The following is a 26,483-nucleotide window of genomic DNA, read 5'->3' as shown; positions in this document are numbered from 1 at the left end:
GGAGGCACCAGGTGTGATTGCACAGGTGTGCAAGTGAACAGGTGTATGGAGTATGGTTGTGTGGAATACATGGAGTATGGAATATATGGAGTATGGATTGGATGGTGTGGAGTGAGTATGGTGGAAACTGTGGAGTGGAGTGGATGGTGCGAAGGTGTGAATGGGGGAAAAGTGGACCCCTATCACGAATACCCGGGGAGGGTAGTTTAAGAGTTAGGTAGAGGGAGTAGGTAAATTGTGGTTGGATATTGGCATCTGTGGTGCGTGGTGGAAGAATGGTGTTTGGATGGGTGCATTAGTGACGTGGAAATGGCTGGGCGTGTGGCCTGTTAGTGTGTGTAGTTAAATGGGCACTCCGCCACTGTGAGGATGTCGGCCAGGTGAGGCCGCAGGTGGGCTCTGGGAGCCGGTAGAGTTGTGGATGGGGCCCGAGGATCCGGAGGACGGACCTGGGTAGCCCAGTGCCAGAGAGGGCACCGAGTGGGTAGAGCGCCAGAGGGCCTTCCCCAGTTAGATAGGTTAGGGAAGGAGCAGGTAAGCTGGGAGGCAACTGCAGTGGTGGAGGTGTGCAGGTGGGTAGACCTGCTGGGAGAGCCACACGACCCAGTCTTGAAATTGTGCAAAGGCACAGGGAGTTGAATCGGGGGAGTGAGACCCCAAATTGATGAAGCACCACAGTTTGGTCAATGGGAATTTGGTTCTTAAAACCGCATGGAGTAAGATGGCCAATGGATTGGCAGGGATGGAAATGGGGGAAAAGTGGACCCCTATCACGAATACCCGGGGAGGGTAGTTTAAGAGTTAGGTAGAGGGAGTAGGTAAATTGTGGTTGGATATTGGCATCTGTGGTGCGTGGTGGAAGAATGGTGTTTGGATGGGTGCATTAGTGACGTGGAAATGGCTGGGCGTGTGGCCTGTTAGTGTGTGTAGTTAAATGGGCACTCCGCCACTGTGAGGATGTCGTGAAGGTGTGAATGGGGGAAATGAGCTATAGGTTTAGGGGGTTTGGCAGTGAAAACTAGCCCGGGAGGGTTAGGATAATGTATAGGGACCTAGAGATGACCATAGGTAACGGTAGCGTTAAGCATGGGCACTCCGCCACTGTGAGGATGTCGGCCAGGTGAGGCCGCAGGTGGGCTCTGGGAGCCGGTAGAGTTGTGGATGGGGCCCGAGGATCCGGAGGGTACCCCGGGTACTTTAAACCACAATACCCCGGGTAGTGCAAAGTGTGTTAGTCATTTAGAGGATAGATAGGATTGAAATCTCCTTGCACCATCTGCATCCACTCACCTGAGGTGACAAAACTCCACACCATGCCATGTTTTTATTATTTTTGTGCAGATGTTTGGATTGTGAGACGCATCATGGCGTGGGTGTGACATTGTGCTTTGTTGTTCCATCTCTCCCTCCTTATGAGGATTGATGATGAATTGGTGATGGCAAATTTTGGATTAGAGGGATTGTGGTGACGAATTTGGTAGAGGGGAAATCTGGGGAGGACGAGACGTAGTGACGAATTTGTAAGGTGTAGATTTTTGTACATACGGGGGTAAGGGCAAGGGTAGAACAGGTGACGGGTGGGGTGACGTACGATAGGGACAAGCTTTTCTCCGCTCGGTTTCCAGGCGCACCTCACCTTGCATTGCCTTTATTGATGTGTACCCTTGTGACCTTACCCCTCACGAACCTGCCCTCTGTCTTCCTTCCCCGACCCATGGATCGTGCTCTCTGGGCACCGAGGGGAGCATGCGGGAGTCCGCCATTGTGTGCCCGAACTCTCGCAACCACAGCTGCCTGCATCGATGCACCACTTATGGACCACATGTCTGTGGCTGAGCACCACTTAGGGACCCCACGGGTTGGGGCATGGCCCCTCTGCTGGAACCGGCCATGATGGCCCGAGATCTTGCTGGCGGACCTCGGTAACGTGGCACCTGTGCCATACAGGTGAACCACCCCTAGTTGGCCCCTGTGGGCCATAAATAAAGATGGACACGTTTTGTGCATTTTTCATTTTATTATGTCCAAATAGGCCGCCAGCAAGAAGAACATGAAGAAAGACAACATCTGGAAGAACATTGGCCAGCAGAGGGAGCCAAAGAGCAAGAGCACCAGGGGTTTGTTTTCTTTATTATTAACTGTGGTGACTGTGCACTCCGGTGCGTTTTGGTGCATTATGGTGCTTTGATGATGGTGCTGGCGCGTCGATGCAGCGCAGGCTGTCTCCCCCACCCCCCAAAAGAACAATCACAGGTCCTGGGTTAGTTTTGTAAATACCATTAGCGTCAATTGTAAATAATGCTCCCTACCGTTCATGTTTAGTTTGAGAACAATTCCGCAATTCGGTTAGCTGTGGGCGTAAATCTGTTAGGCACGGTGCAATGCAGCAGGGGGACATACTTATTTGTGTTTTAAAACTGTCACACTCAGGGTCAGGTTAAATGCAGAGGGAACTACACCTACGTGTCACACTAAAGTTAAAGTTTTATCGGCCTGACACCGTGCCTAGAGGATGAGGGTGCAGTGTTGCGGATTTGAGAATCCTGTGTTTTTTTTTATTGTTGTAAGTGTAATGAATCTTGTTGTAAACATCACCCTCCGTAGTGTAAAGGTCAAAGGTCGTCCTCCTAGTTAATCCATCGCATACACGTAGCCAATCATATACCCTTTTAAGTAGTTATCTCCTTATTATGTGTATTAGTTTAAGGCTCTGTCTTCCATTAATTGACACTGCATTGCATCGAATTCAAATAAGATAGGCCCCCTTCTGGTTTTCTATCCCAGCGGTGCGAGTGGTTTTCTACCCCGCAAGACGCCATTGGCCATGTGCTCTGTCTCGGAGAAGAAGGGGGAGGAGCCGCCAAATCACGGGCATGGCCCGCCCCTCGTCACCAGGAAGCCCTCGCGCCCAACCAGGACTCAGTGGGTATGGCTTGGTAGGGCGTGGGATATAACCCGTGGCGGGACGCCCCGACCAGTGATGATGAGATGCGAGAGATGATTGAGGGAGAGACGAAACACGCGCAGCTTTGAAACCACCGCAGCTTTGAGACCACCGCAGCTTTGAGACCACCGCAGCTTTGAGACCACCGCAGCTTTGAGACCACCGCAGTTTTGACCACGGCAGCTTTGAGCGGTGACGGCAGTTGCAGCCACGAAGCAACGTCGCCGTACGAGAGACGGTTGAGGAGAGTCGGCGGCTGCTCAACTCGAGCCGCGATCATCCCAACCACCCGCATCCTTCCCGCCTTGTGATCCCACCTCCTCGTCCGTCCAGCCATTCCTCGGCTCCAGCTGAACCTTCCTCTCCTTCCCGCCATTCGTTCCTGCCTTCATCCCCCCGTGTAAGTCTGATTGTCGTCCGTCTTTTATGTTGTCCTGGGGTTAAGTAAGACTGTTTAGTATAAGCTAGAAATTGCTCTGTGTCCTTCTGGTCCTTCCCTCCTTCTGTAAATTATTTTCTTATCCTTCCTTCTCCTTGGTTCTTTTGATTGTGTACATAATAGTTAGTAATAAATTATATTTGTATTTCCTACCTTCGTTCTTCTTCTTCTTCATGCTCGTCCGGTCGTCTTTGTGATTTCCCCATTGAAAACCTGTGGCGCGATTTTGGCCAACGTTTCAGGATCGGGTTTAGTCTCTGCTAATGGTTCGTGCCGCGGTTGCTAAACCGCTCGGCAATTAACATCTGTCCGCGGTCGCGAACGAGGTTGCGCCGCTGCCTCTCCGGAGGGAGCTGTGCAACTTCAAGACTCACATCGGTCAGTCAAAAACAAAGGGGATTAATCCCCCCTTCTTAAGGGGAAAAAGGCCGACGTAGAGATCCGTAACAATATATATACACAGTCACGTAAAAAAGTAAGTACACCCCGTGTAAAGTTTTGACTTTTTGAACATATTTCAACATACAGCTATTTCATCTTCATTTCAACAAAATTGAAAGATAAGGGTGATATAATAGAACAAATATCATGACACATTTACATTTTGTAGTCCATTGTATAATTTAAATAAACAAATGCAAATTTCGCATGTGGAAAAGGTAAGTACACCCTTGGCTCTAATAGGTGGTATTGCCCACTTTGGCAGAAACAACCTCAAGTAGGCATTTCTTATAACTGTCTACCAGTCTCTGACATCGACTGGTAGAAATTTTTGCCCACTCCTCCATGCAGAATTCTTTCAGCTGTGCGGTGTTTGAGGGGTTTCTTGCATGCACAGCTCGTTTCAAATCCCCCCACAACATCTCGATGGGATTCAGATCCGCACTTTGACTTGGCCATTCCAGAACCCTCCATTTCTTTCTTTTCAGCCATTCCTTGGTGGATTTACTGGTATGTTTAGGGTCATTGTCATGTTGCAAGGTCCACCTTCGGTTGAGCTTCAACTTTCCGACACTCACATTATCCTCAAGCTCCCTCTGGTACAATGAAGAATTCATAGTGGATTATATGATGGTGAGCTGCCCAGGCCCTGATGCAGCATAGCTGCCCCAAACCATAATATTTCCACCACTATGCTTTACAGTTGGTATCAGGTTCTTGGGGTCAAATGCTGTCTTTGGTTTTCGCCAAACATATCTTCTGGTACTGTGGCCAAATAGCGCTACCTTTGACTCATCTGTCCAGAGCACATTGGTCCAGAAGTGCTGGTCTTTGCATAGCTGTTCATTGGCAAACTTTAGTCTTGCCCTGATGTTCTTTCTGGACAGCAAAGGTTTCCTCCTGGCACACCTCCCATGTAGATCAAATTTGTGCAGCCTCTTTCTAATGGTAGACTCGTGCACTTTGACATCAACAGTGGCAAGAGCTACCTGTAGGTCCCGTGATGACATTCTGGGGTTCTTTGAGACTTCTTTCAGCATCTTGCGGTCTGCTCTCAGGCTGAACTTGTTGGCGCGGCCTGGCCTGAACAAGTTGGCAGTTGTTTGGACTCTTCTCCACTTGTAGAGGATCTTCCGGACAGTCGAACGATTGATTTCAAATTGTTTGGAGATCTTTTTTAATCCCTTCCGAGACTCGTAGGCATCTTTAACCTTCTTTCTGAAGGCCTCAGAGAGCTCTTTTGATCTAGGCATGGTGACGCCACACACTTCAACAACAAAGAGCAAACCAAACTAAATGTCTGAGGTTTAAATAAGACGGGTTTCTCCAAGATCCTCTCTGACGATGTTCTAATCATTTGCACGTGAGCTGGTGCACCTGATTCTAATTTTAGGTATTTGAGGTAGTGATAAATGTAGGTGTGTACTTACTTTTTCCACATGCAAAATTTGCATTTATGTTTATTTAAATTATACAATGGACTACAAAATGTAAATGTTTCATGATATTTGTTATATTATATCACCTTTATCTATCAATATTGTTGAAATGAAGATCAAATAGCTGTACGTTGAAATATGTTGAAAAAGTCAAAACTTTACATCAGGTGTACTTACTTTTTCACGTGACTATATTTACACATGGACGCTGTATAGGATAAGAGTCACTGGTTCGCACACCTATCGGAAGTAAGCTTTATTTTCACCACAAATCAATCAATTCCATCCAATTATAATGGCATAATAATAGTAATGTTGTTACAAAATAATAATATTAATATTGTAATAATGTTACTGGCAATCCTCTTCATTTTTTAAAAATATAATGGAGCTAATGCATATGTGGCTATCTATACTAACAGAACAAAAGTTCCCATGCCCAATAAAAAAATACACAAAATGATACTGACATGTACCCTAGCAATATAATAATCAACCAACATGTGCCTTGACATTGCTTCAAAAAGGGGACCAAAAAACAACAACAACCACGGTTCCCGAAAAAGGCCAACCCCCGCTTTGCGGGGAAAAATGGCCTCTAAAGGTGGTTATTTTTATTTATTTATATGTGCCTTGACATGTTCCCCAGTTTACCTGTGAATATCCAGAATTTGCACGTGCAAACTGTGCACTGCAGGCACAAATTGCCATGCACGTGTATCGAGTCATGTGACAGTCCTGCAAGTGGTACTGAGCAAGTTGCAATGCAGCACAATTCGGTGATCCATCCCAGCTGTGAAAAACATTTTTATTGATGTCTAAACATCGTAAACTTGATGCCACCCACACCTTTCCAAAAATTAACGTTGATGTGCTATCGACATGCTTGACAGGAATGCTACAAAACGTTGTGGCTAAGCATTTTGGTGTTCATCAGAGCACAATACAGTCACTCCGGAGACGTTGCCAACAAACTTTGTTGCCATTTCATCAGAGACCGTCCACATATTGGGCGACCATGTGTGACGTCACGTCGACAGGATAACCATATTTGGTTGGTGCACCTTCGGAATTGGTTCCAGGCAGCAAATTTGACAGCTTGCAGCATCCCTGGGTTGCGACCAATCAGAGCCAGAACTGTCAGGAATCGGTTCAATGAGCATACCAGCTGACCACGATGACGTACGCCCGATTTTGCTGCCATTCCAGTGTGGTGCTGGAAGGCAAAATATGGTAATAGACTTACATTATGTCTGAAAAAAGAAATTTCAGGTGTAGTGTGTCCCAGAAAACACATCACTTTGTGGAAATATCACCACTTTAAATTGCCCACCGAAGGCAGGCCAATGCTAGTAATAACTATATGGTATTCATAGAATACTTACCCTGCGCAGTCAACTTGTTGCGAGCCAACTCTTCTGTTTTTGAAAAAATAAATAAATAATTCTTTGATCCAATACGGCTGCCAGACCACGTGAGCGATGACATCATAAATTGATATTCTCTAATATAATTGTTGCATAGATCATGCTCAATACATTTCAAACTGATCAGACAAAGCGTTGTCCCTGTTGAATTATGACGTCATAATTATGGCACCAATGATGTCATCGTTAACAATACCTATTCCCCATATGGAGTTCTTTACAATGAGCCATGTTTCAATTTTTTCCATACAGCGGTTTTGGAGATTATAGAGGTGCATCATTTTTCCGTTTTTCCAAGATGGCGCCTGTACCACATGACCTATGACGTCATGATTATCATAAAAATATTCTACGGGAGGAGGCACTCCAATGGTGAAAATTTTGTGCCCATCAGACCAACAGTTGCTGAGAAAAAAAAATCACAATGATCGGATAAGTGTTGTACTTGTGGAATTATGACGTCATAACAAAGGCACCGAGGACATCATCATTAACATATATTATTCCCCAAGGGGAGTACTTGACAATGACCAATGTTTAAATTTTTCCCTTTGAGCGGTTTGGGAGATATAGGGGTGTAACGTTGTTCCAAGATGGCGTCCATACCACGTGACCTATGACGTCATAATTATGAATAAAAAATTTATTGAAGCGGAGGCGCTTCTATGATAAAATTTTATGGCAATCGGACCAACGGTTGCCGAGAAAATGAATTTTTAAAATGCAGACGGCACACGCACGTACGTAGCCGAAGCCGAATGCCTAACCCTGCTTTTCGTTTTGCGAGCGCAGGAATAATGAGGATAATAACATGGCTGAGTCTAAAGCATCATAGGCTAAGCGAGTGTGAAAGTGTATAATTAAGAGGAAAAGGACCTTGCATACAAATGTAACTTAACTAAGTAGATATGCACATACACGTGATCCACCCCTCTGGCTGCTCCCTTAGGGAACGTGTGTTTCTAGTCATTAAAAGGAGGGGGATATATGCATAGACACAACTTCTGGGACACCTTGTAGCTCTGGATGAATTGACTAATGGGGTCACATGCATCGTTACAAAACCCGGTCTCGGCAATGCTAAAGCGGCAACATTTATACACAACTGGGAGTCTCTCCACCTTTCCGATGCGCTTAGCAGAAACGTAACGTGACAGGAGCAATGAATAGAGAGCCAATCAGAGCCAGCAATGGGTAACCCATGGTGATGCTCCACTGATGGGAACACATTTTGGGAAAGGCAGGGATGGAGCTGAAAGAGGGGAGAATGTGAAGAAAGATAGATAGATGTATCCATACCAGTCAAGCTCAAGCATTGTCCACTGCCAGTATGCACGCCATCAGCTTGGGGTCATCTGTATGATGTTTCACTCCTTTTAACAGGTTCTGTGGATAGATCAGTTCATGAATGTATCAAAATAATTTTTTTATCCTCATAAATGTTTCCAAGAAATACTATTGCATTTATGAGGAGGTCTGTAGTTGGTGCTAAAGCCTCAGCACTATGGAACTGCCTTTAGAGGCCATTTTTCCCCGCAGGGCGGGGGTTGGCCTTTTTTAGGCACGGTGGTCCCCTTTTTGAAACAATGTTCTACGGCCGGATTGCCTTCCTGCCACCAACCCTGTTCGTCGCCTCTTGCGACAAACAGGGAATTACCAGTGAAATGGTACTCAATTTGCCAACCTTGGAAGGATGACAGGCTAAGTCAACCCCCTGGCGTTAATTCAGCGATCAACCGGGATTCGAACCCAGGATCCCAAGATCCCAAGCTGGCACCCTAACCGCTAAGCCAACACAACGCCTTAGCACTATGTGTTTCTCATAGTACTAGGACTTTTTGACCATGTATTATGGCCACATGTTTGGGATAAGTGTCGAGCATAAAGCTCGTGGAGGGAGGTGGAGGTATTGATCTCTCCCAGCATAGCCACCTCTGATTGGGGAAAGCAAGGTGACGCGCCATTGGTCGATGCTACTCGGTGGTCTTGGCACCGTCAATGGCCAGGTTTGTTAGCAAATGTGAATGCGGCCTGGTGCCCGCCAGGCACCGATGTGCTTCGAGCCCCCGGAGCCTATTACAAACTTTACCACCACCTTTAGTGTCATTCTGTGACAAAATGCCAGCCCTAAATATCTCACCTGGTTCTGTGTACATGACTGTGTGCATATGTCAGGCCATAGCAAAGGAATTAGTTTTTTTTGTATACAAGATCGAAGCTCGTGAAAGAGCGAACATTTGTTAAGTTTATTAATCGAGGCTCATGAAATCGAGGCTCGTGAAAGAGCGAACATTCGAACATTTCACGATCGAGGCTCGTGAAAGAGCGAACATTTGTTTATTTGCCATTGTTAAGTATTGTGTTTATCAAATGTGTCTTTATCTGGGATTTTGTGGTGTTCTTCCTTGGGCCTATTAAATTATTAATAATTTTCAAGGGTTGCAGGTTTGTTTATTGCCCACAATCTTTTTTCCGCACTAACGTTTGGGCTTAATTGGGATACCTTGAGGATTAAATCTTACGATAATTCACCAAATGTCCGTCCATCCGTCTTTCTGTCTGTCTGTCTGTCTGTCTGTCTGTTCGAAGGTACCGTAAAAACTGCTGAACCGATCGCAAAGATATTTTGGGTGGATAATCCTGGGATCTCCAGGAGTAAAATAGGCTATTTAGTTTTCCCAATTTCAGCTTTAGTCTCCAGCATTCTCAGGTTTGGACTCACGCATAACATTCGCGTTCGCATAACGTTCATTGTTCTCATTGTGACGATGTTGTTTTCCTGGGTGCCGCACAAACGGCTGCACCGATCGCTGCACGGACTCAATCGGACTCGGTGACCTTGGACAAAGACCTTTTATAAGGACACGGGTTGCATCCCTGCTTGGGAGAATTCTAACCCATTTCAACTGAAGGAAACACGTATCGGGAGTACATACGACATAGCGATTGTGAACACGATTAGTTTAATCTCTACATGAGAGAATTCCACATAGCTATTTGGGTGGTGAATACGCTAACAGGTCGCTGTCTCCATCGATCTTGCCAAGGCCGTAACAGCTATCAGCTCAAAATCCTTTTAACTGTTGATTTGGAAGTGTTTACAATGAAGGAAACACGTATCGGGAGTACATACGACATCGGGAGGACTAACTGCACGCGTCTTCAGTATCAAGCTTAAATCTGTCATGGCGGATCTGAAGAGCGGAATGCTTGGAGAAGTGGTGGGCTACTTCGGCATGAAGGAGGATCAGAAACGTGGACTCCCACACTGCCACATCCTGCTGATACTTGCTCCCGCATGACGTTATTTTCCCGGGTGCCGCACAAACGGCTGCACCGATCGAGATTTAACGGATGTTTATATAAATCGTTTAAAAGAAAAAAAAGCCTTCAAGTTCTGATATTTAGCCTTTTCATTTGGGCCTCCCAATTGAAGCCCCACCCATAGGGCGGGTACCGTTGCTAGTTGGTAATAATGCCGATTTATAACGGCGTGTTAGAACATGCGTGGAATAAGGACAAAGTTATCTGCTTGGACCTCACTCAGTCCGTCCAAATTTAGTATTAAGTTGGCCATCGGTGGGATATTTATTCCTGGCATTTACAGTTCCCACCTTTAATCACTTGTGGTGTTTGGTGAGGGCCTTGCACCCAACAATACATTTCAGACATTCAAAAAAGAACAGTGCTTTGGGAAGTGTTGGATTTCGGAAATTTCCAAACCCCCCCCCCCAGCCCCTGCTCTTCCCTCTCCCAGCTTCACCCCATCCCAACAAACACTCCCCCATGGCTTCCCCCACCCTCTCCTTACTCCTATCCACATCCCTACATCCTATCAGAAGCTCCTTCCCCTACCCCTAACTGTGCGGAACTCAACCAACCAGGCCTTATTTCCAAATTGACAGATCTCTCAATCCAGGCCACTGCCGATAAACCAGACACCATTTGTTTAACAGAATCCTTCCTCCCACCGGACGTCCCAGACTCCTTAGTGTCTCTCCCCGGCTGTTGTCTCCTCTGGTTTGATCGACTTGAAACCCGTCCTGGCTCCGGAGTTGCGATGTACATAAAAAACTCCATTTCTCACCCTCTGTGCAATCAATTCTCTTCCACCTCCCAAACCCAGAAGTACCTCTCGCTGCTACTTCCCCTCCGCTCACACCTAATGTTTGTCTGTGTGTTGTACCGTCCTCCCAACAGTGACGACTCCATCTATAACTCTCTTTCAGATGACAACGACCAACTTTTAATCATTCACCCCAACTCTCTCTTCCTCATATGTGGTGATTTAGATTGTCACCATTCTAATTGGCTGGGTGGTGGTACCTCCCTCACCAACCATGGCACTTCTGCAAAGGACTTCTGTGACTGTGTGAATGACTGAATCCATGAATTTTCCCACTGGCAAATTGTACCTTCCTAGCCAATGTAACTTGCTCGTCTTATCGGATCATGTGCTTGTGAAGGTCAACATCGGTCTGGCCATTCTCACACAGCTATCTCAGTACCAGCAGGTGTGGCAGTTCACTCAGGCAAACTGGTAGGGACTACAAGCAGCCATCATATTTCAGGACTTATCTCCGACATCTACCGCCCTTGATATTACTTCAGCTCTGGAATTCCTCCTCAGAAACCTGCTCTCTTTTATGCACAGATTCATCCCATCTCATGTTCAGTTACCTTACCCGTCTCGCACTCTTGAAACTCTGAATCCTGTGGTGAGGCAGTTGCTTTAAAGTTTAAAACAATTGCATCTCCTCCTGGAAGGCAAATCCAGCCAAAGGCAACCTCAGATCATTCCACAAAGCTCGCAACAAACGTGTGTCTACTCTCAGGAGAGCCAGAAAATAACATCTGTCCAATCTCAACATTAAACTTTCAAACTCGTCTCCCTCCTCTAAAACCCAGCAGCACCTTGGTCTGTCTCTGGTGAAAATATCATCCCCCTTCCATGCCTTCCCTTCACTTCAAATGGTACCACAGCCAACTCCGCTCATGAGAAGGCTGAATACCTCAATTCTGTGTGTGCTTCAAAATATTGTGGCCCGAACCACTCTCTCTCTGTACCCACCCTTCCCAGTCGTATCCAACTGCTCCTGGGTTCTGTGTCCTTTGCATCTGAGAAGGTGGACCTCGACTCTGACTCTGCAATGTACCCGATGGCATCAGCTTACACGTTCTAAAGACGTGCTCTGCTGCTCTTACACTTCCTCTTCACCCTTTCATTTACCACTGGTCATCTTCCATCTGCTTGGAAATCACAGCATTACATAAAATGATGCAAAAAATGATCCCCTTAACGACAGAACAATTACCTTACTTCCACTCATCAGCAAGGTCACGGAATTCATCATCGCACTAGTTGACATAAAATCATTCCTTTTCTCCAACACCCTCAACCCAGATCATCAATTTGGATTCAGACGTGATCAATCTACCTTGAACATGCATCTTCCACTCTCTCAACAATGAATGGTTAAGGCCCTCAATATCAGACATGAGATCAGGGCCTTCTCTCTTGACATATCTTGAGCTTTCGATACAGCCTGGCATCCCACCTTACTCTCCAAACTGTCTCCCTATGGAATCCAAGGCCAACTCTACTCTTGGCTTACTGACTTTCTCCACTCTCGTAGCTCACGTGTGGCTCTCGACGGAATCCTTTCTTCTCCTCTCCATGTCAAGGTTGAAGAACTCCAAAACAGTGTTCTAGACCACATCTTATTCCTAATCTTCATCAATGATCTCTCTGACTCTGGGAAATCCTCTTTATCGTTTTGCTGATGACTCCACTCTCTGCTGTGTCATCCCTCATCCTTCAGGTAGACAGGCAGCAGCCTCTTCCCTCTCCTCAGACCTTGACAAAATCACAACCTGGTCAAACACTTGGAATGTGTCTTTCAAGCATCCTCTGCCCTTTCCTTGCTTTGTTCCCCCCCACCCCCCCAACAACCCTCATTCCTCGAGGTTTCTGCAGGACCCACACGGTCCACTAGCAACCTCCGCCTAGTGAAACTGCCCACATCCAGAACCAATGCTCACCTCCACTCATTTATTCCTCTTTTTCCCCACCTGTGGAACCACCTTCCACATTCTCTTCAATCTCATTCTTCCCTCCAGGTCTTCAAGACAGCTGTTCACCACACTATCAAGTCACCCCTCCCCCCACCCCCATCCAAAACCATAATCTTTTCTCCACCCATTAAACCATCCCCACCCCTCCAAAAACTTTGCTTATGTATCCATCTTGTCCACCCTTGCATTCTCCTCTACCCCTCATCATTACCTGCATCCCTTTTTGTCCATCTCCGTATACTTTCTCCCGCTCACTGCCCTGCTGTTGGCATTTCCCCTTTCTTCTGTTGTTCACTTTGTTACGTTGTGTCCTGATCTGTTCTGTATTCCAGCTCTTCCACGAGCCTTAACCATCAAAACGCCTTGACCTTGACCACCAAAAAAAAAAAAAAGAGTAAAATATCGGGGAAGGAGAGAGTGTGTGTGCGGGGTGGGGGAGAGGCGGGGGAAAGGTTATACTCTCACATGTTATGATAATGTATAAATCATGATGCTGATGATGAGAGAGAGCGAGTGGAGAGGAAGAAGTCAAGCACAGCACAGTATATTTTGCATAGTTCCATGTTTGTGTATCAAATATCATTTTCTGCCATTCCTGTTAATAAAATCACGTTTTGGGCACAGTCGATTGACCCCAAATTGTTTGCCGATCGAATTATAATCCTTGGTTTGTGACGGGTAGTTATGACAGAAGCGTGATAAATGGAGCGTGTACTTTGTCCATTCACCTTGACATCTCCAAGGCTTGCACGGTCTAACAGAACCAGGCATTCAGTAGCTCCCTCCAATAGCGTCTGCTGGACGTTCTGTGCCAGAGGAGGTCCTTCCAAAGACCCACCGGAAACCTCGCAAACAAAACGCAGCAAGGCTTGAACCAACTCACCGCGGCGGTGGATTAGTCTGAGGGTGTGGTGACAAAGAGGGACACGTATAGATGCCAATGAAAGATGGAATGAAGGTGCAACATTTGAGCAGGAGAGAGAAATGAAGGAGAATCCGGTGATTTTTGGATGCTCGCGGTACACGAGGTTGCACACCGCGGCCAAGCGTGACGTATCATGTGCATGAGGGAGTTGAGTGCCGCTTGGCGGGTCTTGCCGTCGGGTCCATCCCACGCCTGAAGGAAGCTGATCAGTGTGGGCAACAGCAGTTTCATGTGTCGGACAGCTCCCACCTGCAGTCTTTCAGAGAAAAAATAAGGATTAATGTGGATTATGCTACACCGTGAGGGACAACATCCGTTATACGGTTTCAGACAAAGGTAAAAAGGTAGACAGTGGATAGATGAGTACCTACTTGTATTTCATAACCATAATGAAGATAAAGTTTTCCATATTGTGCCATTATGAACTTTTGGCCTAGCAGCAAAAGTGCTTGAATTTTACAAACAACAATGTGAGGGCTATCATATGCTTCTTCTTCTCAGGCAAGAGAGAGCTTTATGAAACAGAAGGCCAAAAGTCAGAGCACATTTGTCCTGATGCTAGCAAACAATGTGCTCAAGACCCATAATGCCATGATGACAATTATTCCCAAAAGGAGACTCAGCCAAGGATAAATGTTTCAAAAAAGGATGTGGCAAAATGCATTCGGCCCATCAGTTCAATTCTTGGGATTGTTGGGTGATAACGGATCGTACCATTGCTCTTCCTCCTCCAACGTATCCACACAAATACTCCTGAACTCAATGCCATCCGAGTCCCTTAAGAGTCATTCTGGTGGATTTCAGGTCACAGAAATGTATTGTTACAGATTCGGTGGTCGCAAAGGGAGTATTAGGACCTGCCTCCCAGCTGGTGACCCTGAAGCCCACGAGCCGCAGATAACTCCGTGTCACAATGGGTTGCGAGGCAACCACAAACGCAATATGAGATGCTTAATTTAGGCAGAATTCAGCGTCTAGCCCCGCTTTACCTGTCTGGCAAATTAATCACCCAGATGGGAAACTGTGCTCCCAACACCCCACTGCTGTCAATCAAGAACGGCCGAGCGATACCGCAAGTGGGACATTGGCTAATCACTAACCATATTGGAATGGTGTTGGCCTAATGGTTAGGGCGGCAGACTTGGTATCCTAAGGTCGAATCCCGTTCAGCTGTTGAATTAATACCAGGTGGGGTTGACTCAGCCTGTCATCCTTCCGAGGTCGGCGAAAAAAGTACCGGGGTACTGGGTCCTCTCTCAAGGAGGTTGCTGGCAGGATTTGCACTCTGGCCGCCGTAAAAACATCTCATTCCGTAGCACACACAGTGGTGTATGTCGGGATGGTGCTGAGGAGTTGTCCAAGGACGCAGCAACGTGCTGATCCAGCGTATGCTCCCATATCAGAACTCCCTGTCTCTAGAACACACTATAGTCTAAATAACCAATGGAGAAAAGACGATTGGGCAGTTTAGAAAGTTTATAACGATCAAAAGGACACGTATTTGCAAGAAAGTGGGTAATGATGTGGTGCACCATGTGGGGAGAAGTGCAGGCGAATGCTTGTGGCGAGTTGTTAGAGTTAGGAAATCGCGAATGGGGGTCAGTAACCCAACCCTGAACGGGTCGAGGGTGCAATCGTTGTACACGCTTTTGTGTGTTCCAAGTGAACAAATTAAGTAGTGTTACGTGCTCCTCCCCGACCCCCTGGTCACGGTGTACCTCCGAGCCCCGAGAGGAGTCACGGCAGAAAAATGTGTTATTCTGTGTGTCAAAGATCAATGGAGAAGCCACACCAATTGTTACTCACAAACAAATATTGTATTAAGATCACACAAGAATAATAGTACAACAACAATAGTATTCAAAAGTACAATCAATATGTCCTATGATGGTACCATCAGTTTTGTAATATATAACTCACTGTGCTCCAAGTGAGTGAAACAAGAACATTCCCCAATGTCTCTTATTCCCGGCTTCAAGGCAACGTTGATTCGCTCCAGCGATCGCCAGAACGAGGTCCAATCGAGACCAGAATCCCGTGCGGATGGCAAGTACAGTCACAGCCGACGCTGCACAAAGGCGCCCTCAAGGTGACTGGGAAATCCAAAGGCGCCCTACAGGCGACTGAGAGATCACACCCTCGGGTATGGACGAAGTAACCTTCAAAAAGCCACGTCACACACACGCCCCAGATCGACGTCTGAATGCGGTGACAATGGTCGAAAAGAAACGAAGCCGCAAGCGAAGCACAAGTCCTGCGCAAGTCAAAATGGCCGACGACCCGCTCTTGCTGTACCGGCCCGGCACTAATTCCCCTCGGAATCCAACGCCCAAAACCTGACACGCAGGTTGATCGATCACAGCGATGACAACTCTGTCACAGGAATTTCCCATCCCGGAAACCCGAAAGTTCGCTAGTGACTCTAGCTCGCCAACGTTCGTTTCAGAACTCGGAGCAACTCGGCTTTCTTGTCCGACTCGACTCGCTCCGCCCTCTTTCTTTTCCTTCCGCTTCGTCACCGTCCAGTTCCTGTTTCATTTACAACATTAACTTTTGAAAATAGAAATATCGATTCTCTTTAAATGACAACAATAATATTAATAATACATGGAATCAGAAATGTTTACAGTGGATGAAAACCACAACAACGGAAGTGACGAATCCGTAACAGTAGGGTTAGAAAGAGAGAGAGTGTGTGTCAGCCGGCATGTCCAGAGAAGCTCCACGGTTCGTAAAATCTCTGCACTATGGCACCATCCTGTATATTCTCACAGAGGTTCCGCCTTGGATCCTTCACCTTCCCAGGACACGTGCCAACTCCAAATCCTGGAATTCTCATGCTTATAAAGTTCCATAGAGTGGTGTGGTACTGGGGTCTGCCCCCTTCAGCGTAGCTTGAGCTTTAGCAGTGCAGTCTCCCCATTGCTGCACTCATTGACCAAGCCCATGGTTCGACAATGAATCTCACGCCAAAGCTCGCACATTTGTTGTGCTTTGTTCTGCTGTTGCTGACAAGATTCGCACTCCTGGTCCATTTCTTGATGCTCTTTAGTAAGTTGCAATGTGGTTGTAAGTTGTAGTGAGGTGCAATGATGTGTGTTGCAAATGCGTGTTTGGATGCACTGCAAAGAGGTGCAGGGAGAGAGTGAGAGAGGTGATTTAGAAAGAGAACAACACGAGTTTAAATCTGCTGCACGAACAGCACATTTCCCTGTCCACCGATACGAGGAGAGAGGTAATTTAGCGAAACAAAATTGCTGCAGATATAACTACACGAGGAAACCATTATGTGCTGGATGCGTCTCCCCGAGGTCTTCCAAAACGGCAACAATATCGAGTCTGGACGGTTGCTCAAGAGCCGCATGACAGAGCATGGACCAACATTTGAAGATCACACTTTGATAGCAAGTTGTTTATTTCCCATCGGAAACCCAGCTATCTAGCCTCAAGCACAGTCTGCCCAATTATGGATTCCAATGAAGTTAAAAGGACATCCAATAATTCCCTTCAGGCGATGATATTTCATCACTGCCAATATTCAATTGACTTCAGGCAAAGCTTTGGTGCAAATGCAACTTGCAATTTTTCTAAAATGTAGTGGGTTTCAGAAAATTGTGCTCCAAGCGAAGAAGAGTGTGGATGCGGCCTTGACAAATAACGACCAAAGGCTGAGGGGAGGAGGGAACAGTTGAGTTTGGAGGCAGCCAGTGCAAATGACAGTGTTGGACCACGAGTCCAAGGGCGAGTCAGTGTTGACTGTTGAGGTGTGCCCGAGAGCTGCGAAAGAGGGTCGGTTCATCAGGTCCACACAACTAGTGCCATTCTGGTCCCACAAGGAGAGATAAATGAGTGAGAGGGGTGAACGAGGAAACATTAAAAGCAACACTCCGTGCACTGGATAAGGAGAACCCCACGTTGATCTTAGCTGGTCGGCCACAAACCCAGACGCACCTCAACCTGTCATCTTTCTCTATCTCCAGGGCCGAGTTGGTAGCGTTAGTTGTTAGTTGCTAGGAAACTCCAGGGTCTCGCTATCCCAATGATCTTTCTTGGGAAACCACATTATAAAGTTGGCCTCCAAAGTCAGTCGCCGGCTGGGCATTCTGCGTCATAGAAAGTCCTTCCTTGGCACACCTGAACTCCATCCAACTACAAAATCTTCATCCGCAGCTTCATGGAGTACTGCTCTACCTTTTGGGTTAGCACCCCTGCCTCACGCCTTGATCAGCTTGACGCCATGGAAACCAAGGCCTTTAGGACGATTGGAATGTTCAGTGCTAAAGATAATTCTATCTTTCTCTGTCTTCTGCAATCTCCTTTCTGGTCTTGCGCCCTCTGCTCTTTCCTTGCTTTGTCCCACCCCTCCAGGTTTCTGCAAGACTTGCACAGTCCACTATAAACCCTCCTCTGGTGAAACTACCTAAATCCAGGATCACTGCTCACCTCCACTCATTCATTCCTCTATCCACCTGTGGAACCAACTTCCACATTCTCTCCAATGTCCTTCTTCCCAGGTTTCTTCCTCTTATTATTCCAGGTCTTCAGGACAGCTGTACCCCACCATCTCAGACCATCCCCCATCCAAAACCATGGTCTTTTCTACCCCCGTTAACCGCCTCCACCCCCTCACCCCCCCCCCCCCCACCACCACCCCCCGCCCCCAAACCCACCTCTTTCCAAATTTGCAGATTTTCTTTCTGTATCCATCATCTCCACCCCATGCATCCTCCCCTACATCTTATTCCTACCCACACCCATTGTTTGTAAGTGGCCCCCTCTATTTTGTCCTTCAACTCAGCTTTTTTTTGGTGTTTTTTTGTATACAAGATCGAGGCTCATGTAAAAGGTAACATTGATCACAAAAAGACAAACCGACACATCAACCACATGATAAAAGGAGCGGGAGACAAGATGGGGATGAGAGACGGAAGCACACAAGACAACATTTGAAAGCAGGGACATCGGGAGATCTGTGGGAGGGAGAGGGCTTGGGGGGAGGAGGCAAGGGAAAGGGGGGGGGGGGGGTGGGAGAAGTATAAAACACATGGACACTGCTAGGACTTCCAGGAACCTAGTTGTTATTTCGAAAAAGTGGATCTGGGGTGCATTAACGGGGGTAGAAAAGATCAAGGTTTTGGATGGGGGAAGATAAGAGATGGTGGTGAACAGCTGTTTTAAAGACCTGGAGGGAGGAGTGGGATTGAAGGGAGTGGGGGAGTTTGTTCCAGAGGCAGAAGAAAAGGGGAATGAAAGAGTGAAGGTGAGCAGAGAGTCTTGATTTTGGCAGTTTAACCATAAGAGGGTTGCAGGCAGATCTTGTGCAACCTGTAGGGATATTTAGGGGACAGAGCACAGACAGAGCTGGGAGAGCTAGGCCGGAGAGGAGTCGGTAGAAGACAGAAAGGCCACCAACCTGCCTGCGGTAAGCGAGTGAAAGGCCCTCGGAGTTAGCTTCATCGCGGGATATTCCAATGATTCTGAAAGCTTTGGTTTCAACAACGTGAAGCTGAGCTAGGTGTGAGGCAGGAGCACCGGCTCAGAGGGGAGAACAGTATTCCATTGAGCTGCGGATGAAAGCCTTGTATGTGGTGAGGCGCTCAGGTGTGCCAAGGAAGGACTTCGCACGATGGAGGATGCCCAGCCGGCGACTAGCTTTGGAGGCCAGCTTGGAAATGTGGTTTTCCCAGGAAAGATCATGGTAGATAGTGAGACCCAAAAGGTTGAATGGCAGAACTTCTTGGAGAGGATTGTTGAGAAAGTGGATGGGAGGGTTGTCCAGTCGGTCTTTTCGGAGAGACATAGTAAGAGTGTGAGATTTGTCAGGATTGAAAGACATGTTCCACTTGTTTGACCAATCTGTGATTTTGTCCAGGTCTGCAGAGAGTGAGGAGGCTGCAGACTGCCGAATTGAGGGATGAGGTATGGAGCAGCAGAGAGTGGAGTCATCAGCAAAGAGATAGAGAGGATTTTCAAGAGAGTCAGAGAGATCATTGATGAAGACCAGAAAAAGCACAGGGCCCAGAACACTGCCTTGGAAGAACTCCAGCCTGAACAGGAAGGGGAGATGAGAGAAACCCATTCAGGGCCACACGTTGACTCCGACCAGAGAGGAAGTCCGCAAGCCATGCGTGGAGATTACCATGGATACCATAGGAGGAGAGTTTGGTGAGCAGAGCGGGGTGCCAGACCGTATCGAAGGCACATGATATGTCAACGGACAGCTCTGGTTTTCTGTTTGGCATTGAGGACCTCCATCCATTGTTGAGACAGCAGAAGCAGCATGTCCAGAGTAGAATGACCTGGTCTGAATCCAAATTGATGATCCGAGATCAAGCCATTGGAGAAGAGGAAGGATTTTTATATCCAAAGCAATGATGGATTCCATGACCTTGCTGATAATTGGGAGCAGGCTGATTGGTCTGTAGTTGCAAGTGGTAAACTGTTTTTGCACATTTTTTGTGTAAAGTAGTAATGTTGGCTGATTTCCAAGCTGATGGCAGATGAGCTTGAGCAAAAGAGAGGGTGAAGAGAACAGAGAGAGGGTGTGAAACAGTGGCAGAGCAGGATTTTAGGACCCGTGGGCTGATGCCGTCTGGTCCAGTTGCAGAATCAGAGTCGAGATTTGACAAAAACGTCTCCACCTTGTCAGGAGAGAAGGACACAGAGTCCAGGAGAAGCTGGATTTGACTGGGAAAGGTGGGTACAGAGAGAGATGGGTTCGGGACACAAACAGCTGTTGGTGTTTCCCCCCTTTCTCTACTGTTCCTTTTGTTTTGCTGAATCATGATCCGTTCAGTGCACTGGCTCTTCCACAAGCCTTAACCTTGTATACAAAAAAAAAATTCATTCAATCTGACTCAGGTAAAGTTAAAATGGTGGAAGTTTCCATTCATCACGAAGTCCATAAACCTGATAACAGCGGATAAATCAAACTCCCAACGTACATGTGCCGACTGCTACGATGCCGGTGCAGATTACAATTACCTGTCTATTAGTGGAGCCAGGGCCTGGATGTATGCCAGACGCACATCCTCACATTCCTCTATCCCCACGTGCCACAATGTCAGCCGAACGACCGCGTCGGTTCGCCCAGGCCCCGTTTGAAGGGGACGCGCACCAGTGGTCGTTCTGCCCTCCTCGATCACGGTGAGCATGTTAAGCAAACAGGGATAGGTGGCCTGCAGGAAGGATGGCGGACACAGCGATTCACGTGAACTCAAATTAAGTACGTTGATGAGAATGCACATTGAGGAACACTCAACTTCTGTTATAAACGTTCAATATACTCGTATTATTACTGAACAACAACAACAACAACAACATGCAATTTAAGGCCATTTCCCCTGCATGAGCGGGGGTTAGCCTTGCGGTCCCCATGACAATCTTCTCCATTTTGCCCTATTTTCTGCATCTCTCCATGTTAACCCCCTTGCCCGCATTTCTTCTTCGACCATCTTTAGCCAAGTCTTTCTCGGTCTTCCCCGTCCTCTACTTCCTTCTACATTCATTTCCATCACTCTTCTCAACCAGTCACTTTCATCCTTCCTCAACACATGACCAAACCATGTGTTTTTATTATTACATTTTTATTACAGTATTATTACTGAAGAAAGGATCAAAATAAGAAAAGCTTTGCAGGTAACAACGAAGTAGTCAAATTGAAAATGGTGAGTTGGGGTCAGAGTTGAAGGTTGAGTGTAAAACAGTGGAGATGGGGTAGGAGGGAGAAGAGTGAAAAGGAAAAGGAGGTTGTGAACAGCGAGGGAGGACGGGGTGGGTTGGAGGTGGGAAGAACAAGCACGAAAGAACAGAAGTTCATGATATTACCTGTAGTAGTGCATTTCCTGTAGTAGTGCATTTCGTGATTACCTGTAGTAGTTGTGCATTTCGTGAGTACAGCTGCTTGTGGATGGCATGGTAGATGACCTCAGCCCGATCCTGCCAGCGCAGCACTGCAGCTGGCTACATGCAGACACACACACACACACACACACACACACACACACACACACACACACACACACACACACACACACACACACACACACACACACACACACACACACACACACCAACGTCATTGGGTCAATGGATGGAGAAAAAGACAAACATGGTAGGAATGAGTCAACAAGGTGTAGAGTACATATATAAAAATAAAATAACAATAATAATAATTACATAATTAAAAATGAGAGTTCATAGAACACCTGACCCCACGCAGTCTTGAGAAAAAGGACATGGGAAGGGTCTTTTAAACTCTTGCTTTGCGTCGCTGAACACTATCTGTATTTCCCACGAGCCGTGATTTTGTCTGAATCTCGATATTCCCCAATGCTGAGAGAGAGCGCAAAGCAGGCACATTTGATTGGTCAAGATGGTGTAATGTTTAGTCCAAGTTCTGCTAAACTGGAGTTCTTGAAAATGGCATGAAGGTGATTTTTGTTCGACAGTGTTGGAGTACATACTTCAAGTTAAATTAAAATAAAGGTTTTAAAGGCTGTTAAGGAAAAATCCTGGAAGTTTACCGCTGTTGCCGCACGTCTGTTACACCTCCTTATTTCAAACATTTAATTCGTTATTGGTACCTGTTGTTTGTGTCCTTCATAATGTCCCTAAAAACAGTACATTTCCTATTTGGAATGATTTTCAATTTTGTTTGACTGTCAGACAGGCAGACAGAGTAAAACATATCGTCTCCCTCCTCTCTACGCATGTGCACTTGGGTTTAGATTCCGTACAATTTGCCAAATTCAGCACAAAGTACTGCTAAACTGCAATCAAGTATTTCCATGATCACATATTGACATCCGTAGACAGAAAGAAAGAAAAAGTGAACCAAATGCTCAACCCATCCGCGCTGGTGACGAGCGACGAGCTCACTGTATTGGCGATGATGTGTTTTATGCACTGGAGGCCAAGCAGTTGATTTGGAAGGCGATAATCATCCAAGAGGATGAGACAGGGAGGCAACAGTGCGGGGATGTGCGGAGCTAGGCTCGGTCGAACGATGTGCAGACACAGCCAAACAAACACGTGTCGACTGCTCTCGTCTTCTGCCCACGTCTCTCTGAAATCACACGGACAATTCCACACGCCCAGCCGTACAATATTGAACGGTGAGGAATACACAATTGTACGGACACGTTGTCACTGACCACCAGTTGACCCGGTACGCACAGACCTCGTAAGCACGGGACGGAGGATTGCCAACGCCGCTTTCGCCAGGCCACGGTTGTGCCCGGGCTCTGGGCTGAGCAGCATCTGGTCATCTTGAACATCCGACATGCGGCGCAACAATGACAGCAACTGCGCTGCGGCGTGGACGGCAGCAGGACCACTCCAGGTATGCGGCTCGATGAAAGTCACAGCGAGAAGCAGGAGGTTCGGGCCGGAGGCTCGCAGCACACTGCACACGCATTGCTGCACACATGGTGTGAGCACACTCGGTCAGGACAATAGATTAGTACATCAAATTCAACATGGGGTGACAGTGTGCATGGATCCCAACAAGGAACATCATAGAAACATTGGGGACACGGGCATGGTGGTCCAAACGACCAAATTAAACATGGAAAAAGGTGACAGTGTACATGGATCCAAACAAGGAACATCATAGAACATTGGGGACACGGGCATGGTGGTCCAAACGACCAAACTAAACATGGAAAAAGGTGACTGTACATGGATCCAAACAAGGAACATCATAGAACATTGGGGACACGGGCATGGTGGTCCAAACGACCAAACTAAACATGGAAAAAGGTGACAGTGTACATGGATCCCAACAAGGAACATCATAGAAACATTGGGGACACGAGCATGGTGGTCCAAACGACCAAATTAAACATGGAAAAAGGTGACAGTGTACATGGATCCAAACAAGGAACATCATAGAACATTGGGGACACGGGCATGGTGGTCCAAACGACCAAACTAAACATGGAAAAAGGTGACAGTGTACATGGATCCAAACAAGGAACATCATAGAACATTGGGGACACGGGCATGGTGGTCCAAACGACCAAACTAAACATGGAAAAAGGTGACAGTGTACATGGATCCAAACAAGGAACATCATAGAACATTGGGGACACGGGCATGGTGGTCCAAACGACCAAATTAAACATGGAAAAAGGTGACAGTGTACATGGATCCAAACAAGGAACATCATAGAAACATTGGGGACACGAGCATGGTGGTCCAAACGACCAAATTAAACATGGAAAAAGGTGACAGTGTACATGGATCCCAACAAGGAACATCATAGAAACATTGGGGACACGAGCATGGTGGTCCAAACGACCAAATTAAACATGGAAAAAGGTGACAGTGTACATGGATCCCAACAAGGAACATCATAGAAACATTGGGGACACGGGCATGGTGGTCCAAACGACCAAATTAAACATGGAAAAAGGTGACAGTGTGCATGGATCCCAACAAGGAACATCATAGAAACATTGGGGACACGGGCATGGTGGTCCAAACGACCAAATTAAACATGGAAAAAGGTGACAGTGTGCATGGATCCCAACAAGGAACATCATAGAAACATTGGGGACACGGGCATGGTGGTCCAAACGTCATTTTCCTCCGCCAAATGGTTCATATTGACACACAAGACGCACAAAGCGTGAGGTCACGGGTCGGACCCCCCAGGGTCTCCTTTAGGTCGTGCCAATCAAGACCAAAGAGGACAAAGCCAAAAGCTTATATTCCCTTGTCGTCCAGTATCGATCTCGATGTCCATAATTTACATGGATATCTCCGTTTTGGGATCAACGTTCATTTTGGAAATCCAGGATGAGACCCAACTGTACCACGTGACCTTCGTGCTGTTATTCCGTCTGTTCAACCCGTTCTTAATCCACACGTCATGTCGATCCATCTCTAATCAGCTTAATAAGTCATTTCCTCGGTGTCCAAGTACGAACCACCGGGTCCGAGTACCAAGGACCCATCATTCCACAGTACTGACCCGTCCCTTGTCCGAACGTTCCCTCAGATCGACGCCCTTGGCGAGCAGACGCTCGAACGCTCGGAGTAGACCCGGTGCTCGGTCCCGAAGGTCCACGTACACCTCAGCAGGGAGATTGCCGCCGCCGATAGGTGGACACTTGGGCAGCGCCAAAAAGGTCCTGGCAGCGCTCGTCAGAGCTCGGTGAGCGCGAACCAACGGCTCCACGGAACCGAGGTCTAGTCCAAAGAGCCAAGATCCCTCGACCAACGAGAAGAACCGATCCAACCAAGTACCGGGATCTTCCGGCAATGATCCGGACCCAAGGCGATCGGCCAAGCGATGGAGCACCAGCGCAGCACCATTATTCGGGCCTTCGGAACCATTATTCGGTCCTTCGGAACCATTATGATTATTTGGTCTTACGGAACCATTATTCGGTCCTTCCGGTCCATTGTCCGGGGCTTCCGGTCCATTGGCCGGTCCTTCGAGACCATCATCTGGAGACAGGTCATCAAACCGAACTCGATCCGCCAAATCCCGCAAACCTAATCGCTCAATTAATACGTCTAATCCGATCGCCATGGTCCCCTGGACCCCTGCACACACGTTGTTGTAAAGACGATTCGTTCCCTAATTCAAACTGTTGTGTTCGTTCTAGCAAGCTAAATTAATTAATTGCAAACAATTCAGATCAATTTTTCGTTCTCCGGTATAGATATTCAGTGCTATGTATATGCATGTATGTCACAATCGAATAAAATCAGAAATAAAATCACATTTTTTAGACTGATCCAAGCAGCGCTTTCAACAATACACCGCACCGATCGTTACTCCCAGTTGTGACGGAAGCGGAAAGCGGAAGAAGAATTACTGGACATGAAAATAAAACTAACAAACAAACACTGAAACACGTACAAACGTCAGGTTTTGCTGAAACGGAGAAAATGAACGACAGGAAACTGCTTTATATATCGTACGATGACGATGATGACGAAGGTCATGATGATGAAATTTGACGCAGGAAACCATTCGGCCCATCATATACCAACATACACCAAACTAAATAATTGCGTCAAGCGAACGACTTCATTTAATTGGGGGAGGTGGGAAGGGGAGGAGGGTAGAGGGGTTTGGGATGAGACAGGTGCGGTGGCCTCTGGGATATCATGACAAGGCTGTAAAAAATAGGGGCAATGCCCCTGGGCTCACTTGGTAAAATAGGGGCAATGCCCCTGGGCTAACCTGGTAAAATAGGGGCAATGCCGCGGCGCTCACCTGGTAAAATAGGGACAATGCCGCTGGGCTAACCTGGTAAAATAGGGGCAATGCCGCTGGGCTAACCTGGTAAAATAGGCGCAATGCCGCTCGGCTAACCTGGTAAAATAGGGGCAATGCCCCTGGGCTAACCTGGTAAAATAGGGGCAATGCCGCTGCACTCACCTGGTAAAATAGTGGCAATGCCCGTGGGCTAACTTGGTAAAATAGGGGCAATGCCCCTGGGCTAACCTGGTAAAATAGGGGCAATGCACCTGGGCTAACCTGGTAAAATAGGGGCAATGCCCCTGAGCTAACCTGGTAAAATAGGGGCAATGCCGCTGGGCTAACTGGGTAAAATAGGGGCAATGCCGCTGGGCTAACCTGGTAAAATAGGGGCAATGCCCCTGGGCTAACCTGGTAAAATAGGGGCAATGCCCCTGGGCTAACCTGGTAAAATAGGGGCAATGCCGCGGCGCTCACCTGGTAAAATAGGGACAATGCCGCTGGCCTAACCTGGTAAAATGGGGGCAATGCCCCTGGGCTAACCTGGTAAAATAGGGGCAATGCCCCTGGGCT

The 26,483-nt window shown here is 47.1% G+C and overlaps 1 protein-coding gene across 1 annotated transcript; it reads right to left on the bottom strand.

Moving 5' to 3' along the window:
* Positions 1 to 5,504: 5,504 nt before the first annotated feature.
* TTI2 (TELO2 interacting protein 2) lies at positions 5,505 to 25,358 on the bottom strand. The gene is made up of 9 exons (XM_068107456.2): positions 24,669 to 25,358; positions 22,872 to 23,110; positions 22,571 to 22,757; positions 21,560 to 21,652; positions 20,675 to 20,868; positions 13,803 to 13,946; positions 13,494 to 13,665; positions 7,990 to 8,076; positions 5,505 to 6,479 (listed from the first exon to the last, which is right to left on the bottom strand). Exons 1-8 carry the CDS (start codon positions 25,230 to 25,232, stop codon positions 7,999 to 8,001), a joined length of 1,671 nt encoding a protein of 556 aa, XP_067963557.2. The 5' UTR covers positions 25,233 to 25,358; the 3' UTR covers positions 5,505 to 6,479; positions 7,990 to 7,998.
* Between the last annotated feature and the right edge of the window lie 1,125 nt (positions 25,359 to 26,483).

Source organism: Myxine glutinosa, chromosome 2 (genome assembly GCF_964187855.1).
Source record: "Myxine glutinosa chromosome 2, kmMyxGlut1.1, whole genome shotgun sequence".
Taxonomy (NCBI): domain Eukaryota; kingdom Metazoa; phylum Chordata; class Myxini; order Myxiniformes; family Myxinidae; genus Myxine; species Myxine glutinosa.
The sequence above is the reverse complement of the archived record's forward strand: the minus strand, read 5'-3'. Positions and strand labels throughout refer to the sequence as shown.